At 68.8% G+C, this 17,380-nt stretch overlaps 4 protein-coding genes across 4 annotated transcripts; 2 read left to right on the forward strand and 2 right to left on the reverse strand.

Moving 5' to 3' along the window:
• Positions 1 to 46: 46 nt before the first annotated feature.
• CCDC142 (coiled-coil domain containing 142) lies at positions 47 to 6,787 on the forward strand. Its single transcript, XM_054293218.1, has 11 exons — positions 47 to 358; positions 658 to 754; positions 1,028 to 2,350; positions 2,440 to 2,526; positions 2,736 to 2,900; positions 2,968 to 3,122; positions 3,199 to 3,363; positions 3,447 to 3,561; positions 3,640 to 3,817; positions 4,707 to 4,915; positions 6,528 to 6,787. Exons 1-11 carry the CDS (start codon positions 311 to 313, stop codon positions 6,767 to 6,769), a joined length of 2,784 nt encoding a protein of 927 aa, XP_054149193.1. The 5' UTR covers positions 47 to 310; the 3' UTR covers positions 6,770 to 6,787.
• A 471-nt stretch (positions 6,788 to 7,258) lies between these two features.
• Positions 7,259 to 10,114, forward strand: MOGS (mannosyl-oligosaccharide glucosidase). Its single transcript, XM_054293250.1, has 4 exons — positions 7,259 to 7,619; positions 7,712 to 7,923; positions 7,997 to 8,187; positions 8,270 to 10,114. The coding sequence occupies exons 1-4, from the start codon at positions 7,259 to 7,261 to the stop codon at positions 9,975 to 9,977; spliced, it is 2,472 nt and encodes an 823-aa protein (XP_054149225.1). The 3' UTR covers positions 9,978 to 10,114.
• Positions 10,115 to 10,308: 194 nt separating this feature from the next.
• WBP1 (WW domain binding protein 1) lies at positions 10,309 to 11,975 on the reverse strand. Its single transcript, XM_054293273.1, has 4 exons — positions 11,891 to 11,975; positions 11,720 to 11,822; positions 11,297 to 11,458; positions 10,309 to 11,039 (listed from the first exon to the last, which is right to left on the reverse strand). Exons 1-4 carry the CDS (start codon positions 11,951 to 11,953, stop codon positions 10,477 to 10,479), a joined length of 891 nt encoding a protein of 296 aa, XP_054149248.1. The 5' UTR covers positions 11,954 to 11,975; the 3' UTR covers positions 10,309 to 10,476.
• A 2,328-nt stretch (positions 11,976 to 14,303) lies between these two features.
• Positions 14,304 to 17,073, reverse strand: INO80B (INO80 complex subunit B). Its single transcript, XM_054293247.1, is given in 9 exon segments — positions 14,304 to 14,359; positions 14,362 to 14,406; positions 14,409 to 14,763; positions 15,255 to 15,302; positions 15,304 to 15,470; positions 16,401 to 16,510; positions 16,635 to 16,812; positions 16,919 to 17,003; positions 17,005 to 17,073. Coding segments are annotated over 9 exon segments (1,113 nt in total).
• Between the last annotated feature and the right edge of the window lie 307 nt (positions 17,074 to 17,380).

Below are 17,380 nucleotides of genomic sequence, written 5' to 3' on the forward strand. Positions count from 1 at the left end.
CGCCGCCGCGCCTCGGGATTGCATCACGGCCCTACCGGAACAACGTCACGGCTCCGGTCGAGGCCGCCCCGCCGCCATGTTGGGTGCGGGCAGGACGGCGGCCCGCAGGGCCCTCACGGAGCGGGACCGGCGCTCCTCATCCTCTCCCGCCGTCCCCGCCTGCCGCAAGGCCTTGGGCTCGGCCGCCCTCCGCTGCTCGTCCCGCCCCTCACGCCGGGCCCCTCCTGGCGGCCACCTTGGCCCAGCCCCCCGGATTAGCGAGGGCGCGGCCTAAGCCTCTTTGCTGCCACCGCCCCCGGCATGGCCCGGCATGGACGCCGGCGGCGCTGAGCGGCGCGGCGGAGAGCTTTGCCTGCAGGTGAGGCCGCTCGGGGCAGGGGGGGCTCGGACACCCCTCCCGGGACAGCGGCGGGGCCGGGCCGGTACCGCGGTGGGCGGGGGGGCACCGGGCCTAGGTGGTGCTGCGTCTCCATGGCAACGGCGCAGGGGGCGGGGCGGGGGAGTGGCCAACCGTGGCGAGCACTGAGGGGGCGTGGCCACAGCGGGAGCCGGTTGGGGGCGTGGCGTGGGCGCGGTCTGTGCGGTAATGGGCGTGGTAATGCGTGGCCCCGCCCTTCGCCCGGGCCCGGGGGTCCTGAGCCCCCCGTTCCCCTCCAGGTGGGCGACGCCGGCCTGGGCGGTCTCATCCTGCTGCTGCTGACGGCCCGGCCGGGACCGGGCGATGGGGCTGCCCGCGGGGACCCCCCCGAGCCCGGTGAGACTCCAAGGGACTGCGGGGAGCACAAGGGGGCGGGGATCCTGATGGGGTGCGTGGTCCTGGGGGGAATGTGGAGGGTCCGGGGTCCCTGGGGGGGGCATTAATGCCATGTGGGGGCCCCAATGGGCAGTGGGATCCTGAGTGTCTCAGGGTTAGGATGGCAGTGAGACAGTGATGGGCGGGTGCTGTCCCACAACAAGGTTTTTCAAACTGGGGTTGCCCACCCTACACCGTGGTCCCCGCCCCATCCTGAGGGTGCCGTGCCCCCAGGCGGGTCGCGGGGGCCCCTGGCGCGCTCCTTGCAGCGGGCAGAGGCCATGCTGCGCAGCGTCACCCCGGGACTGCGCCGCCTGCTGTCCCCGCGGTCGAGCCGGCGCGGTGACACCGACGAGGACGACGACGAGGACGAGGACGAAGCAGCGTCTATCGTGGTCCCGCTGGAGCAGACCTTCCCAGCTCTGCGCCGCTGCCTGTGCGTCTGGGAGGACCCTCGCACCGAGACCTTCCTGGGCTACGTGCGGCCCCCTCCCGGTGGCAGTGGTGGTGCCGGTGACTTTTCCGAGGACGCCGTGCGGCGGCGCGTGGCGGAGCGGGGAGCGACCCTGCATGCGCTGCTGCAGCACCGCCACCAGCTCCGCCTGGCCCGCGACTTCACTCGACGCCTCAAGGCCTCCTCCGACTTCCTGCGGCGGCTGCAGGCGTTACCGGAGCCCGGTGAGGCGGCGCTGCCGGCGCTGCGGGAGCTGTGCGCGGAGCTGCGGGCGCACGCGGGGCACTGGGCCGCGCTGCTGCGGCGGCTGCGGGCGGACGCGTGGCTGCGGGCGCTGCCGCAGCGCCGGGGCCAGGCCGTGCTGCACGTGCGCTGGGCGCTGCTGCTGCCCGCCGTGACGGCCGCACGCCTCACCGGGCGGCACATCGAGGCACGGCTGAGGCAGCTGGGCCGCCCCGGTAATCCCGCCCTGGCTGCTGAGGGCCTGGCTGAGCTGTTCCAGGGGCTGGAGATCTACAACCGCGCGGTGACGGGGCTGGCCGAGGAGCTGGGCCCCGAGGTGAGGGCGCCCGGTGCCTTCACGGTGGGCGCGGTGCTGCGGCTGCTGGCGGCCGAGCGCGGCCGGGCCGTGGCCCAGAGGCTCCGGCCCCTCCTGTGGCCCCAAAGTGGGGACGTCAGGGATAGACACGTCCGCTGGGAGAATGTGGGGGTGCCGTGGCCACCTACGGCTGAGATGGACACAGAACCTTCTGGAGCAGCAGCGGTGCTGGCGGCTGAGCTGCAGGCACTGTGCCAGGAGGACGAGGAGCTGATGGGACACGTTTTTGGGGCGCTGGTGGCCTCAGCTGACAGCCTGTGGCAGCCGGTGCTGTCAGAGAGCCCCGAGCCTGCGGGGCTGCGGCCGGGCAGTGCCGGGGGCTGGAAGGCCGTGCGGTGGCTGGACGCTGCCCGCGGCCCCGTGGCCGCCACCCTGAGCGCCCGGTACCGCCTGCTGCTCTGGGAGAATGTGGGAGCTGTGCTGGGGGACAGCCCGGGCACCCCTCCTGCCTCCCCCAGTGCCACCGTCACCACGGCGTGGGAGCTGAGCCGTGCGCTGGCTGTTGGTACGTGTGGGGGTGCGGGGGGTGCGGGGTCCCTCGGGGTGTCCCTGTGCCACGCTGAGCCCCGCTGTGTCCCCGCTGTGTCCCCACAGCCCGTGTGCCCGCTGAGTGCCGGGAGGAGCTGGGACGGCTCTGCCTGCAGCTGCTGTGCCGGGGTGTTCTCTGCAGCTGGGACACGGGTATGGGGACTAGGGGGCCACAGGGAGGGGGGCAGGGTGTGGGGTGGGGCATGGGGTCTGGGGTACAAGGTGTGGGGCAGGATGTGGGGCACTCAGTGGATATGGGGTGAGGGAGTGGGTTATGCTCTGAAGGGTTAGATATGCGATATGGGGTAGGGTGTGGGGTGCAAGTGGGGGATGTTGGGGCATTCTGACTGTTCCTCCTCCAGATTTTACCCGTGCTCTGGGCTCAGGGCTCTCAGACAAGTGCTTGGAGTCCCCAGGGGGGTCCCCAGGGCCCGGGTGCAGCCGCACAGCCCAGCAGCTCCGGTGCCTCTTCCCAGCCCTGGCGCTGGCCCTGCGCTGTCTGCGCCTGCTGCCCGCCCGCCCGCACGGTGAGAGGGGTCTGGGAAGGGGGGCAGCGGCTCTGGGGGTCCTCCCTGTGCTGACCCCCGCCCGCAGCCCCCCCTGGGGGTCTCTGCCTGCGGCTGCAGGTGCTGGGCCGGTGCCTGGCGGCGGTGGCGGCCGCCCACGCGTGGCTGACGGGCCGGGCCGGGCGGTACCTGGCGGCCTGGGCACTGCCTCAGTTCCTGCTGCTCACCCAGGGAGACCTGCAGGTACGGGGGGCATGGGGGGTACAGGGGGCTGGGGGGACACGGCAGGGCTGGGCTCACTCCCCCTGCTCCCCTCCAGGTGCTGAAGGCAGAGGCAGAGCAGCTGATGCTGCACGTGAGCAGGACCTTCCCAGAGCCAGGGGACATTCCTGGGGACAGCCCCCCTGAGCCACCCCCCAGCCTGGGATCCCCGTGGGAGCTCCAGCTGTGCCGGCAGATCCGTGACGTGGCCAACAGCATCCAGGTATGGTGGGACTGCGGGCGGGTGGTCTGAGCATGAAGATGCCTGTGTCACCCTGTGTCACCTTGTGTCACCCTGTATCCCAGCTGTTCTCCGGGGACGTGCTCTGGATGTTCTCCACCAGCTGCAAGCGGCTCTCAGCCGAGATCTTTGACCAGACGATGCCTCTGGGCCGGCACTGGCGGCTCGGGCCCCGCGCTGGTGGGTGCTGGGGCTGGGGGGCTGGGAGGGGATTTGGGGGCTCACTGACCAGTGTCCCTGTGTCCCTGTGTCCCCCAGAGCTGCCCAGCTCCCCCAGCGCCTACGCGGCGGCCGCGGTGCAGGCGGTGCTGGGGCAGGTGCTGCAGGGTGCCCAGGCCCTGCCCCACGATGCCCAGGTGCCCACCCTGGCACGGGTCACCACGGCCTTCCTGGAGGCCTGGATGGATCACATCCTGACCCGACGGATCAAGTTCAGGTACTGGGAATGGGGGGGCATGGCCTCTGGGCAGTGCTGGGGGTCCCAGTGGCAGCTTCAGAGGTCCCAGTGGGGTCCTGGAGGTCCCAGTGGCAATACAGGGATCCCAGTGGCAGTTCCATGGGTCCCAGAGGAGTTTTGGGGGTCGCAGTGGCAGTTCCAGAGGTTGTGGGGGTCCCAGTGGCAGTTTCAGAGGTCCCAGTGGGGTTCTGGGGGTCCCAGTGGCAATACAGGGGTCCCAGTGGCAGTTCCATGGGTCACAGAGGAGTTTTGGAAGTCCCAGTGGCAGTTCCAGGGGTCCCAGTGGGATCCTGAGGGTCCCAGTGGCAGTTTCAGAGGTCCCAGTGGCAGTGCTGGGGGTCCCAGTGCCCGTTCCAGGGGTCCCAGTGGGGTTCAGGGGGTCCCAGTGGCAGTTTCAGAGGTCCCAGTTGTGTCCTGGAGGTCCCAGTGGCAGTTCCAGGGGTCCTACTGGGGTTCTGGGGGTCCCAGTGGCAGTTCCAGGGGTCCCAGTGGCAGTGCTGGGTGTCCAATGCCAGTCCCAGGGTCCCAGTGGCAGTGCTGGGGGTCCAATGTCCAATGCCAGACCAGGGCAGGGGGCTCAGTGGCAGGTTGGGGTCCCACTGTTGGGGTCCCACTGGGGTCCCCTGTCCCAGGGGGGTCCTGGGAGCTCTGGTGACAGTGCCAGAGGCTCTGTGGGGGTCCCAGGGGGCTCCTGGGGGCTCTGGTGACAGTGCCAGAGGCTCTGTGGGGTCCCGCTGGTGGTCATGGGGGTCTGCTGGCAGTGCCAGGATCTCGGTGCTGGTCACAGCGTGTGGTGGCGGTGCCGGGGGGTTCTGTGGGGTCCTGCTGGGGGTTCGGGGTCGCACCCCCCCGCTGACCCCCGTGCCAGCCTGCAGGGTGCCCTGCAGCTGCGGCGGGACTTCGAGGCCGTGCGGGAGCTGGTGTGCTCGGAGCGCTCCGGGCTGGCCCCCGAGGCGCGGCAGGCGCTGCGGGCCCTCTGCGTGTTCCGGCACACGGACACGGCCGTGCGCTGCCTCCTGCAGCAGCCCGGGGGGCTCGGGGGGCACCCCCGCGCCTGGGGCAGCCTCCGGCGCTGCTGTGAGAGCCAGACCGACCGGGAATGGGCTGGGGAATGGGGAATGGGGTGGGGAATGGGGTGGGAGGGGTGGGGAATGCGGTGGGAGGGGATGGGGAATGGGCTGGGAGGAGATGGGGCTGAGATGTGGTGGGATTGGGATGAGGTGGGGTGGGAAATGGGCTGGGAGGGTGGGGAATGGGGTGGGGCATGGGGAATGGGGTGGGGCATGGGGTGGGGAATGGGATGGGAGGGGTGGGGATCAGAGAGGGTGGGATTGGGATGAGGTGGGGTGGGAAATGGGCTGGGAAGGGTGGGGAATGGGGTGGGGCATGGGGTGGGAGGGGATGAGACAGGCGGGGATGGGGTAGGATGGGGATGGGATGGGGTGGAGATGGAATGGGACAGGGTGGGATAGGGATCGGGAGATTGGGACAAGGGTGGATGGGAACAGAGAGAGGGACCAGGATCTGGATGGGATTGGAATGGGGATGGAGTAGGGGTGGGGTGGGATTGGGATGAAATGGGGGGGAGATGGGATGGCCCAGGGTGGAGGACTAGGGACTAGGATGGATGGGGATAGGGAGAATGGGACAAGGACTGATGGGGACCAGGATGGGGATGGGATTGGAATGGGGATGGGGAGATTGGGACAAGAATGGATGGGGACAGGGAGAGGGACCAGGATGGGGATGGGATTGGAGTGGGGATGGGGTGGGAATGGGGTGGGATGAAGATGAGATGGCGTGGTGATAAAATGGGAGTTGGATGGGATGAGGTGGAGCGGGATTGCGATGAAAGGGGATGGGACGGGGAGGACTGGGACAAGGATGGATGGGGACAAGGAGAGGGACAAGGATGGGGATGGGATTGGAATGGGCTGGGGATGGAATGGGACAGGACAGGTGGGATAGGGATCAGGAGATTGGGACAAGAATGGATGGGGACAAGGAGAGGGACAAGGATCTGGATGGGATGGGGATGGAAATGAGATGGTGTGGGATGGAGTGGGATTGGGATGAAGATGAGATGGGGTGGTGATAAAATGGGAATCGGATGGGATGAGGTGGAGTGGGATTGGGATGAAATGGAGTGGAGATGGGATGGGACTAGGTGGAGAATTGGGACAAGGATGAATGGGGATAGGGAGAGTGGGACAAGGATGGGGATGGGATTGGAACGGGGATGGGTGTGGGATGGGACAAGGACTGATGGGGACAGGAAGAGGGACAAGGATCTGGATGGGATTGGAATGGGGATGGGGTGGGGATGGGGACGCGATGGGATGGGGTGGGATTGGGATGAAGATGAGTTGGGGTGGTGATAAAATGGGAATCGGATGGGATGAGGTGGAGTGGGATTCAGATGAAATGGGGTGGAGATGGGATGGGACAGGAGGGAGGATTGGGACTAGGATGGATGGGGACAGGGAGAGGGACAAGGATGGAGATGGGGTGGGAATGGGACAGGGTGGGATAAGGACTGGGAGACTGGGACAAGGATGGATGGGGAAAGAAAGAGGGACAAGGATCTGGATGGGATTGGAATGGGGATGGGGACAGGAACCGCCATCAGAAGCAAGACCCAGCCTATCCATCTATCCAACCTCTCCCAAACCCATCCATCCCTTGCCAGGCTCAGACGAAGGCGCCCACCCCCTGGAACCATCCATGGACCCTCTCCCTGGCCTGGACCCTCTGGAGGGGCTGGGCCCAGTGCCAGGGACCCCCCCTGTGTCTCCAGAGGCCGATGTCCCGGCCCGGCCCGAGTCCCCATTCCCGGGCAGCCAGCAGCAGTGGCTGTCCCTGCGGCTGCACCGTGCCCGCCGCTGGCGCGTGCCAGGGCTGCCGTGCGTGGGGAACAGCCCCGAGGGCTGAGCTGCAATAAACCTGCAAACACCACCGTGGCTGTGTCTGCGGCTGGGACAGTGGGGTCTGGGGATCTGGTATCCCTGGGCTGTGATCCTGGGATTCCAGCTGGGACCAGTTGCTGGTGGGTGGGCAGGATCTAACTGGGACTTTTGTGGGGAGACTGGTGGGGACTGGGGGTGCAGAGTGGGATTCCCTTGGGGTCCTGGGGGGCACTGCGGGTGCATAGCTGGGGTTCCATGGTGATCCTAGGGAAAGCTGGGGGTCCTTTGGGTATCCCCGGAGAGATCAACGGGCATAACAAACCGGACATGAGGAGGTGGCCTGGGTGGCAGGGCAGCTCGGGGACACCGTGCGGTGTCGTTGTCGCCTCGGGGCCGCTTTGTGCCAGAGGGGGGACTGAGCCTGCTCCTGGTCCTCCCGCCCGCCAGGGGGCGCTCGCAGAACGGGCTTGGCCGCAGCTGGCGCAGCGCTGCCGTCACCAGCGCGACTGCCCTGATGGCGGGCGAGCGGCGGCGGCGCGGCGGGGATGGACCCCGGGAACGGCCCCGGGAGCGGCTACGGGACCGGGACCCGAAACTGCGGCAACAGCAAAAGCCGCAGCGAGGCTCCGGGCGGGGCCGGACGGCGCTGGCGCTCACAGCGGCAGCGGCAGCGCTGGCGCTGTGTCTGGCGGCGGCGGCTGCCGGGTGGAAGCGGTGGAGCGAAGCCTCCCGCCTGGTCACCCCGCACCCCGCGCCCCCCGCCGTCCCCCCCGGTTCCACCGGGCCTCTCGCGTCGCCCACCTATTTCTGGGGCACGTACCGGCCCCACGTTTACTTCGGGATGAAGACGCGGAGCCCGCGCGCTGTGGTGACCGGTGAGGGGCGCGGGGGGCTCTGCCCCGGCCCGGGGCTCGCCCGGCCCCGTTCGCACCGCGAGGCCGCCCCTGACACCTCCCCGCCCCTCCAGGACTGATGTGGCTCCAACACGGCGGCAACTTGCGGCACACGAGCGAGCAGAACGACGGCGTGTCGCGATACGGGTGGCTGATGCACGACGGGGAGAATTTCGGAGTGCAGGAGATCCGCGATGAGGGGCTGTTGCTGAGAACCGAGTTCGTGAAGCAGCCGGGGGGAGACCACGGCGGCGACTGGAGCTGGCGGGTCACGGCGAAGATGGAGGTGAGGGGGTGACAGTGGGAGAGGGGTTGGTATGCTGGGGAGCTTTTATCATCCTCCTCTTCCTCCTCCCCAGGGCAAGGGCCCGGCCCCTCTCCTGTCCCTCTTCTTCTACGTGGCCACAGACGGGCAAGGGACGCTGCGGCCGGTGCTGGAGAACGGGACACGGCTGGCGGCTGTGGCAGGGACGGCAGATGAGCTCGGGGACTTCACCCTCACCTTCCTGCCGCCCACCGGCGAGGGTGGGAAGGGGCCCAAGTACGCCAGGTGAGTGTCTGGGCTGTGTCCCCTCCATCTGCCCCCATGTCCCCACCGTGTCCCCCATCCCTGATTCTCCTCTCCCCCCCAGCTACAACTTCCTGGCCGCGGGGGTGCCGGGGCTGCACCGCCTCACCGACCTGGTCCGGCACAACCTCCGTGAGAGCTCCGTGTTCTCCCCGCCGGGCCGACCCCGCCGCCGCTTTTTCGGGGTGTCCAGCACCGGGGGGCTGCCCGGGGAGCCCCCTCGGGGGCAGCTGCTGCTGCACCAGGTGACGCTGGAGCCGCCGGCGGTGCTGGAGGTGACGCTGGAGTCGGGCAGCGCGGCGGGGGCGCGGCAGGGCCGGCTGGCGGGGCCGGCGCTGAGCGCGGCGCTGGCCCGGCACGCAGCCGCCTTCGAGCGACGCTTCGAGGACACTTTTGGGCTGGGGACGCGCGGGGTGTCTCTCCCGCAGCGCCGCTTCGCCCAGGCCGCACTCAGCGAGATGCTGGGCGGCATCGGCTTCTTCCACGGCCGCTCGCTGCTGCGCTCGGAGCACCGCGAGGAGCCGCTGCCCGGCATGGAGTCCGTGTTGTTCACGGCCGTGCCCTCGCGCTCCTGCTTCCCGCGGGGCTTCCTGTGGGACGAGGGCTTCCACCTGCTGCTGCTGGCCCGCTGGGACCCCGCGCTGGCCCGCGACATCCTGGCCCACTGGCTCGACCTGCTCAACGCCGACGGCTGGATCCCGCGGGAGCAGATCCTGGGGGAGGAGGCGCGCTCCCGTGTGCCCCCCGAGTTCGTGCTGCAGCACAGCGAGACGGCGAACCCCCCGACGCTGCTGCTGGCGCTGGAGCGGCTGCTGCCTGACGCGCCCCTGCCCTACCTGCGCCGCCTCTTCCCGCGCCTCCGCTCCTGGTTCGAGTGGCTCAACCGCACGCAGGCCGGCCCCGAGCCCTTCACCTTCCGCTGGCGCGGCCGCGACCCCGACCCCGAGCGCTTCCTGAACCCCAAGACTCTGTCGTCGGGGCTGGACGATTACCCCCGCGCCTCGCACCCGTCCGCCCAGGAGCGGCACCTGGACCTGCGCTGCTGGATGGCACTGGGCGCCCGCGTGCTGGCGGCGCTGGCCGAGCGCCTGGGCGAGCCCCACGCGCCCTATCGCGACATGGCCGCCGCCCTCAGCGACAACGCCCTGCTGGAGCGGCTGCACTGGGCCCCGGAGCTGGGCGCCTTCGCCGACTTTGGCAACCACAGCTCGGCCGTGGCTCTGCGCTGGCACCGCCCGGCCCCGGTGCCCGGCCGGCCCCCGGCGGCCCCGCAGCTGCGGCGGGAGGTGCGGGAGGCGCCGCGGCTGCAATTCGTGGCAGCTTTGGGCTACGTCAGCCTGTTCCCGCTGCTGCTGCAGCTGCTGCGGGCGGACTCGCCGCGGCTGCCGGCGCTGCTGGGCTCCATGAGCAGCGAGCAGCAGCTGTGGACGCCGTTCGGGCTGCGCTCGCTGGCCCGCGACAGCGCCTTGTACCTGCGACGCAACACCGAGCACGACCCCCCCTACTGGCGCGGCTCGGTCTGGGTCAACATCAACTTCCTGGCGCTGCGGGCGCTGCACGGGTACGCGCGGGCGGAGGGGCCGCACCGGGAGCGAGCGGCAAAGCTCTACCGGGAGCTGCGGCAAAACCTCGTGGCCAACGTGTTCCGGCAGTACGAGGCCACCGGGTTCCTGTGGGAGCACTACCGGGACAGCGATGGCACCGGGCAGGGGTGTCACCCCTTCGCTGGCTGGTCGGCGCTCGTGGTGCTGGCCATGGCTGAGGACTATTGATGTGGGGGGTTCCTGTGCCCCCTGCCTGCCTGCCTGGAGTGCTCAGGGCCAGGGGAGGTGTTGGGGGGCAGCGCCAGAGCCCCCCTGCCTCCCCTGCAATAAACCTCCATGACTGTGGCCTCTCGCCACTTGTGTCAGGTGTCACAGTGTCACCTTTGCTGGCCCCCTGTGCCAGGAAGGGATGTTCTGCCCCTTCCTGTGGAGTTAGGGGTCACCACCCAGCCCAGTGCCCTCACCACAAATGTCAGTGGTACTTCACATCTCTTTAATGGTGAGAGAACGCGCCGGGACCTCCCACCCACCCCCATGGCCTCGGGCACCCCCCGGGCGATGGGGCCCCCCCGGGCAGCAGCACCGGGATCACAGGGGAGGCCCCAGGAGCAGTTTGGAGGGGAGGGGGCTCCAGCAGGACCCTACCACACTGCAAAGTGGGCATCACTCGGGGCGAGGGGCCCCCAGGGATGAGTCCAGACCCCACTCGGGGGTCCTGTGGGGAGGCTCAGACGGGCAGCACAGGTGAGTCGGGCCCCCCACCACCCCCTGCTCCCCCACAGCCCTCAGGCTCTCCCTCCTCCTCCTCCGCACCCCGGCCCACCTCGATGCCCGAATCCCCCGTGAGCCGCCGGTGCCGCCCAGGGCACCCCCCCGGCACAGCTCTACCCGCCCCACCCTCACCCCCCTCGGTGTTGGAGCAGCGGTGTCCCTCGGCCTCACACAAGTCCGGGGGCGCTTGTTTGGGGGGGCCCCCGCGGGCCGGCAGCTCCTCGGGCAGGGGCAGGTCCCAGCTGGCACCGGTGCCGGTGCTGCTGGAGCCGTAATCACGGCCGGTACTGCCACCCCCCGTGCCCGGGCCCGGCTCCGGGTCCGTCTCGTCGGTGCCCGGCGCCGAGAGCGAGGAGCTGCTGGGGGAGGAGGCGCAGGAGCAGCCGCAGGAGCAGGAGCTGCAGCCCCCGGAGGAGCCCGGCGACAGCGAGGGGCTCCCGGGGCTGTAGGGCGGCGGCGGCGTCCCGGGGCGCTGTGCCACCTCCTCGTACGCCGGCAGCTTGAAGGAGGCCAGCAGCCCTGGGGGGGGGAGAGGCGGGGTCAGGGGACACCGGGGGGACACCGGGAAACGGCCCCAAGGGGATGGAGATGGAGGGCACAGGGGCTGGGGGTGTACATGGGGACCCAGGATAATGGGGGTGGCACAGGGGGTCCTGACTCACTGAGATCCCCCGTGAAGATGTGGGGTATGAGGGGCTGGGGGTCCCGATTCACTGAGGTCTCCGCCCCCCGTGGGTTTTGGGGGTTCGGGGTAAATTGAGCAGCCGGTCACTCACGGAGGTCCCCCGAGGAGGGCGGGTAGTGGCAGGCACCGTGGTAGGCGATGAGGTTGATCTCACGCTGCCGCTGCTGCTGCTGCAGGCGCAGCTTGGCCCGCCGGTGCCGGAAGGCGCAGCAGCAGCTCAGCAGGATCAGGATGGTCCAGAGCAGCCAGAACCCTGCGGGAACGGGGCGGCGGAGCCGGTTCACACGGAGCCGCCATGCCCACCGAACCCCCGTGCCCACCGAACCGCCGGACCCCCCGTTCACACGGGGGATCCCGCAGATCCTCCCACAGCCCTCAGTCCCCCCCAGCTCCTCCGGAGCCCTCCGCCCCGACACAGCCCCCGAGCTCCCCGGAGTCCCGGCTCCTCCCCGAGCCCTCAGCCCGCCCGGAGCCCCCGTTCCCCTCGGTTCTCCCGGGATCTCCCCGCACTCACACCACAGCTCGTAGTAGTAGGTGCAGCAGCCGCTCTCCCCGCAGCAGTGCCCGGTCTCGCACACGTAGGGCCGGTTGTTCACCCCCGGGCAGAACTCCCGGGCCTGCGGGCACGGCCGCACCGTCACCGCAGCCCCGCGCGCGGCCCCCCCAGCCCCGACCCGCCCGGTACCTGCGGGTGCTGCCGGCCCAGCAGCGCGGCCCAGGCCCCCTCGGCGCTCCCGGGCCGCTCCATGGCGCCGCCGCCTAAAGCCCGCCGCGGCCCCGCGCCCGCCCGGCCGCGGCCCCCGCCGCCCGCAGCAGCCGCCGCCGCCCCGTGGCCGCCGCCGCCGCCATCGCGGCCCCCGCGGCCGCCGCCGCCCGGGCCGGGGCCGTCGCCGCCGCCATCACGCCCGGCCCGAAATCCCGCCCCCGCGGCCACCGTCGGCCAATCAGCGGACGCTCCGCAGCCGGAAGCCAATCGGCGCCCCCGCCGCCGCCCGGCTGCAGCCAATCGCTCGCCGTCTGCCTGAGTCTCACGCCCAACAACAGAGACAAAGAAGCCGAGCCCCGCCCCCTCCATGATTGGCGGCTATGGGGACCAACCGAAGACAGAGCACCGCCCCCAGGCTCTGACTGACAGCGATACTCGCCAATGGCGACCCAGTTCTAAGCTCGGCGAAGGGCGCGGCCTCCCGGCCCGCCTCGGGGCGGGCACTCGGTACAGCGCAACCAATTGGCGAGCAAACCGCCCTCCGTCGGTCTGATTGGCAAAGCGTCCGACCAATCAGCGTCACCGCTCTCCGCTGGGCAGGGCCACAACCAAGGGGCACTGCCGGAGAGCGCCCCGCCTACTCGGGACGGACCATAACGCATCGGGGGAGGGGGGGGAAGAGTTGGGCTATTCCATAGCTGGGGGAGGACGGGTCTGTACCACAGCGCTCCCGGGGGGTGTCAGACTGTACCACAGGGGTGTCAGACTGTACCACAGCGCTCCCGGGGGGCGTAAGACTGTACCACAGCGTTCCCGGGGGGTCGGGCTGCTTCCCCATCCCAGCAGACCCACACACGGCTCCTTCAACAACAGCTTTTAATCAGCTCTGCCACCTCAGGACCACCCTCTGTCCCTGCCGGGGTCCCCAACCCTCCGTGTCCACGGTGGAGAGCCCGGAGCCCTCTGGAGCTCCACATCCCAGGTGTCCTCCTCCGTTTGGAGGAGCTCCAGGTGTCCATGAGGAACTGCAGCTCTCTGGGTGGCCTGGCCAGAGCCTCTGTGTCCATGACGGACATTCTGAATCTCCTTGTTCTGGCCCCACGTGGAAGGTCTGGAGCTCCCCACAGTGCAGACCCACAGGTTCCTCTTCCAGCTCTCTGTGTCCGTGTGGACAACGCAGGAACTCCATATGGCCGGGTGGTCTGGCCCTTTGGATCCATGGCAAAGCATCCACAGCCCCAGAGAAGATCCACAGCCCCCCAGAGAGGATCCATAGACCCCCAAAGAGGTTCTGTACCCCCCGCAGAGGGTCTGTAGAGCCCACAGATGGTTCGTAGCCCTCCAGGGAGGGTCCATAGCCCCCTGGTGAAGGTCTGCAGCCCACACAGAGGGTCTGTAGCCCCCCAGAGTGGATGCATAGCCCCTGGTGAGGGTCCGTAACCCCACAGAGGATCTATAGCCCCCTCAGAGAGGATCCATAGCCCTCACAGAGTGTCTGTAGCCCCTTGGTGAGGTCCTGTGGCCCCCTCAGAGGTCCCGTAGCCCACCACAGAAGGCCTGTAGCCCCCATAGAGGGCCCAGAGCTCTCCTCAGAGTGTCTGTAGCCCCCCACAGAGGTTCCATAGCCTCCCACAGAGGATCTTTGACTCCCTGGTGAGGGTCTGGACCCCCATAGAGAATCCATAGCCCCCTCAGAGGATCCATAGCCCCTTGGTGAGGGCCTGTAGCCCCTAGTGAGGGCCTGTAGCCCCCCAGGGAGGATCTGTAGCCCCTACAGAGGTCCCGTATCCCCCTGGTGAGGGTCTGTTGCCCCCAGTGAGGGCCCATAGCTCCCCTCAGAGGATCCATAACCCACCAGAGAAGGCCTGCGGCTCCTCTCTGAGGTTCCATAGCCCCCAAGAGGATCTGGAGAGTGTCTGTAGCCCCCTAGTAAGAGTCTGTAGCTCTCCCTAGAGGGTCCATAGCCCCACAGAGAAGACCCACAGCTCCCCTCAGAGTGTCTGTATGCCCCTCAGAGGATCCATAGCCCTCCATAGAAGCTCCATAGCCCCATGCAGAGGATCTGTAGCTCCCCTCAGAGTGTCTGTAGGGGCCCCTCAGAGGATCCATAACCTCCTGGAGAGTGTCTGTAGCCCCTGGTGAGGACCCGTAGCTCCCCAGCGAGGATCCATAGCCCCCCACAGAGGGCTCGTAGCCCCTTGGTGAGGTCCCATATCCCCCTCAGAGGTCCCATATGCCCCTCAGAGGTCCCGTACCCCCCCTCAGAGGTCCCATAGCCCCTCAGAGAGGTCCCGTAGCCCCTGGAGAGTTCCTGTACCCCCTCAGAGAGGTCCCGTACACCCCCAGAGAAGTCCCGTAGCCCCTGGAGAGTTCCTGTACCCCCCCAGCTCTCTCAGCCCGCGCTCTGCAGCAGCTGCAGGTTGCGCCGGTAGCAGCCCAGGCTGCAGAGGGCCGCCCGGTTTGGGCGCAGCTGTAGCGCTTGGCGTTGCCGCAGCCGGCACGGCGCAGGGCTGGGCGGGCGGTGCGGGCGGCGCGGCGGCGGCCGCGGGCGCCGGGAAGCCGGCGGGGAAGGAGACGGTGACGCCGTCGGCGGCGCTGCGGTAATGAACCACGGGGCACGGGGCGGGGCGGGCGCGGCGCTCGCGCAGGGCCCGCACCTTGGCCTTGTGCGTGCGCGTCAGGCGCTCGATGGTCTGGTTCTTGCTCTCCTCGGCCTTGCGGGCCGCCTGCAGCCGCCGGCGCCGCGCCCGCTCCTCGCGCTTCTCCCGCATCTCCTCCGTCACCTCCTTGGCCTTGGCGCCCATGGGCAGCTGCAGCAGGGGCTGGCTCTGCTGCTTGTGCAGCAACGCGCGCTGTGGGGTGAGGAGGGGGTCAGAGGGGGATCTGGGAGGTACCCCCGGTTCCAGCTCAGCCCCACAGAGGTTCTGGGCTTCCTGCAGCCCTTCCAGATCCTCCCAGTCATGGCCCAGGGGTTTTGAGGGTCCCCAGTCCCCGTCAGTTCAGCTCCCCTGGGGGGTCTGGAGCTCCCTGAGCACCCCCAGCGCTCCCCAGGCCCCCTCAGTCATGCCCCAGGGGCTCCTCAGCCCCTCCTCAGCCCAGCTCCCTTGTGGGTCTGGAGCTCCCTGAGCACCCCCAGCCCTGCCCTGCAGCCCTTCCAGATCCTTCCAGTCATGCCCCAGGGGTTATGAGGTTCCCCAGTCCCTCCTGAGCCCAGCTCCCCTCTGGGTCTGGAGCTCCCTGAGCCCCCCAGTCCCCTCCCAAGATCCTCCCAGTCATGCCCCAGGGGTTATGAGGGTCCCAGTACCCCCTCAGCCCAGCCCTGAGCCTCCCCAGCTCCCCAGACCTGCCGGGCCGTCAGGAGGGACTCGTCCACCTCCCTCTTGATGTCCCCCGTTGTCATCCAGCTCCCCCCTCTCCAGGGCCGCCAGCCAGCGCCGCTCCTCCTCCTCCTCTTCCTCCTCCTCTTCCTCCTCCTCCTCCTCGCCCTCCTCACGGGCAGGGAAGCAGCTCTCAGGGTCCAGCTCAGGCAGTGGGGAAGGGGCCAGGTTGCTGTCCTCATCTGAGGAGAACAGCCACAAAGTGGGGGTCACACTGCCCCGGGGGGGTCCTGAGCACCCCCTGCCCACCCAACCCTCACTGTGAGCCCCCACAGCCCACCCAGCCCTCACTGTGAGCCCCCCCAGAACCCACTGTGAGCTCCTCAGAGCACCCATCCCTCACTGTGAACCCCCAAAACCCACCCAGTCCTCACTGTGAGCCCCCCAGAGCTCCCCCTGCTCACCCAGCCCTCACTGTGAGCCCCCCCAGAACCCACTGTGAGCCCTCCAGAGCACCCAGCCCTCACTGTGAGCCCCCACAACCCACCCAGTCCTCACTGTGAGCACCCCAGAGCTCCCACAGCCCACCCAACCCTCACTCTGAGCCCCCAAAAACCCACCCAGCCCTCACTGTGAGCCCCCACAGCCCACCCAGCCCTCACTGTGAGCCCCCACAGAACCCACTGTGAGCCCCTCAGAGCACCCAGGCCTCACTATGAGCCCCCCCTGCCCACCCAGCCCTCACTGTGAACCCCCATAGCCCACCCAGCCCTCACCCTGAGGCCCCCCAGGACTCCCCTTGCCCACCCAGCCCTCACTATGAGCCCCTCCATGTCCACCCAGGGCTCCCCCAGCCCTCACCCTGAGGCCCCCCAGAGCACCCAGCCCTCACTGTGAGCCCCCAAAACCCACCCAGTCCTCACTCTGAGCCCCCCCAGACCATCCCCAGCCCACCCAGCCCTCACTCTGAGTCCCCCCATTTCCCCCCAGCCCTCACTCTGACCCCCCCAGCCCACCCACCCCTCACTCTGAGCCCTCCATTTCCCCCCACCCCTCCCTCTGTCCTCCCCATTTCCCCCCAGCCCACCCACTCCTCACTCTGAGCCCTCCGTTTCCCCCCCACGTCCCCCCTGCCCTCGCTGTGCCCCCCCCCATGTACCCCCGGTGCTCACCCAGCCATGCCCGGTACTGCTCGATGGGCACGCTGGGCTCCTCCTCATCCCCCGCCAGCAGCGGGGACGGCGAGTGCGTCCCTTCGGGGACCACCGTGAACGTGGGGACACTGCGGGGGAGCAGAGAGGAGTTTGGGGGGACACACGGGACAGGCCCGGCCCTGCCTCCCCTCATCCTCCTCCTCCTCCTCGCCCATTTTGGTGCCCAGGCTGTGCCCCCCGCTCCCTCCTCACCTCTTGGTGCCCAGGATTTGCCCTCCCAGCTTAATCCGGAGCCGCAGCCGTGGCTGCCGAGGCGGTTCGGGCCCCGGGGCCGGCCCGGCCTCGTGGTGGTGCCGTTTCTTGTGCTTTTTCTTGTGCTTCTTGTGCTTCTTCTTGTGGCCGCCATGGCCGCCCGCCTCGGCCTCCTGCCCTGTGAGGGGGAACGCGGGCTCAGCGAGGGCTCCCCGCGGGCTCTGCCGCACCGGGGAGCGATCCCGCAACCCCCCCGGGCCCTGCCCAGCCCCGCGGCCTCTCACCGTGCCCGCCGGCCTCCATCGCTCCCCGCCGCCAGGCCCTGCGCATCCGCCCGCGGGGGACCCAATTCGGGACGGACGCACTTCCGGTCTAAACACACTTCCGCCCGGTCTGGCTCCCGCCTGTTGTGTGGGGCGGGTGGCGCTGCCGCCGCCATCTTTGAAATGGGCACTGTGTGTGCTGTCCGGGGGGAAACTGGTGCCATGGATATTTTTGGGCCGGCCGGGCAGGTGTGTGAGTTCAGGTGAGGTCAGGGCAGGGTGAGGAGATTTGGCTTCATCAATCCACCCAAATATCCCAAATATTCACACAAAACTCTCAAATACCCACAGAAATATCTCAAATACCCACATAAACCCCTCAAATACTCACCCAAATATCCACACAAAACTCTCAAATACCCACAGAAATTTCCACACAAACCCCTCAAATACCCACCCAAATATCTCATATAATCACATAAA

The sequence above is a fragment of the Melozone crissalis genome, unplaced genomic scaffold (genome assembly GCF_028551555.1).
Source record: "Melozone crissalis strain CALT ecotype California unplaced genomic scaffold, PUWL_Pcris_2 ptg000132l_1, whole genome shotgun sequence".
Taxonomy (NCBI): Eukaryota; Metazoa; Chordata; class Aves; order Passeriformes; family Passerellidae; genus Melozone; species Melozone crissalis.